The 1146-nt window shown below is 50.1% G+C and overlaps 1 protein-coding gene across 1 annotated transcript in view; it reads right to left on the reverse strand.

Moving 5' to 3' along the window:
* The window catches only part of PIK3C2A (phosphatidylinositol-4-phosphate 3-kinase catalytic subunit type 2 alpha), a gene marked incomplete at its 5' end in the record, with an annotated part of 40727 nt that overhangs the window by 11544 nt on the left and 28037 nt on the right, over window positions 1–1146 (reverse strand). Inside the window, 1 exon segment of the mRNA XM_018572803.1 lies at window positions 431–540. Coding sequence (XP_018428305.1) covers window positions 431–540 — 110 coding nt within the window.

The raw sequence follows: 1146 nt of genomic DNA on the forward strand, positions 1-1146 counted from the left end.
CGACAGGCCGGCCCGGTCTCAGAAGCAAGTTGCTTGAAGACTGCCCAGGTAAGTCTTCCCCCTCCCCCCCCCCCACATGGTGCTCTATAATGTATTGCTGGGTTATGTAGTGCCATTCTGTATTGCTGTGCTGTATAATTTTACACTTTCCATGTCACTATATTGCACTCCCCAGTTTTTTTTTCTTTTTTACTCCACCGCTCCAGGCTCGCTCCTGTGATGGACTACAACCTCAATACAAACTAGAAGTCCCATCACTGGAGCCATTTAAAAATGTATTTTATTTTTTTATCCGATTAACCGATTAATCGAACTTAATAATCGGCTAACTAATCGATTTTGAAAATAATCGTTAGCTGCAGCTCTAGAGTCAATGTCAAAAAGTGCCACCACTCGGGGTATCTGATCCGCGGCACACATGGTCACTCACCTGGTAAAGAAGATGGTGGCCTCCGCATCCGAGGCTAGAGGCTGCAGAGCATCGTGGACATACTTGAGGTCCTGAATCCCGGTAAGTTCCGGCAGTCCGGAGGAAGTCATCTGAAGAGTAACACGTGACAGAGAAGAAGGAATCACCGATCAGAAAGGAAACGCAGCCAATGGCAGTCCACGTTATTCAGGTTTGGATGGAGCGGGGGAGGGGCTGGAATCTCTGTTGGCTATTTGGGGAGATTTGCCGTCACTTTGCGTCACCAGGACAGGAAGTGAATGGAAATCCACAAAGAAGTCACAGACCACATATATGTGTAAGAAGAGCGTGGCATGGTTATTAGAGACTCTGCCAGGTTTTTATTGCCGTGCCAGGAAGACTTCCCTCACTTAGAGGATACCCGAAGCATGTCACTGGGACAGGAAGTGAGGAAATCTCCCCAAAGGGGTCACTGACAACACTCATTGAGGTGATTCCTGTTCACATGTATCTCAGAGCAGAGCGCCATTTTCCATCAGGCCACCAATCTTCTGCTCCGGTGGTTTCTGTGGTGGAGACCTGACTGAAATGGGTGTCCCGGTGCTGAACCCGCTCATTACAGACCCGGCAGAGCACAATCCCAGAGACAGGAAGTTCGGGAGGTCTGGGGTCTCTTGGGGGGGGGGGGGAGGGGAAGTACTGACCAGAGACAGGAAGTTCGGGAGGTCCGGGGTCTC

Source organism: Nanorana parkeri, unplaced genomic scaffold (assembly GCF_000935625.1).
Source record: "Nanorana parkeri isolate BGI_ZX_2015 unplaced genomic scaffold, ASM93562v1 scaffold2136, whole genome shotgun sequence".
Taxonomy (NCBI): domain Eukaryota; kingdom Metazoa; phylum Chordata; class Amphibia; order Anura; family Dicroglossidae; genus Nanorana; species Nanorana parkeri.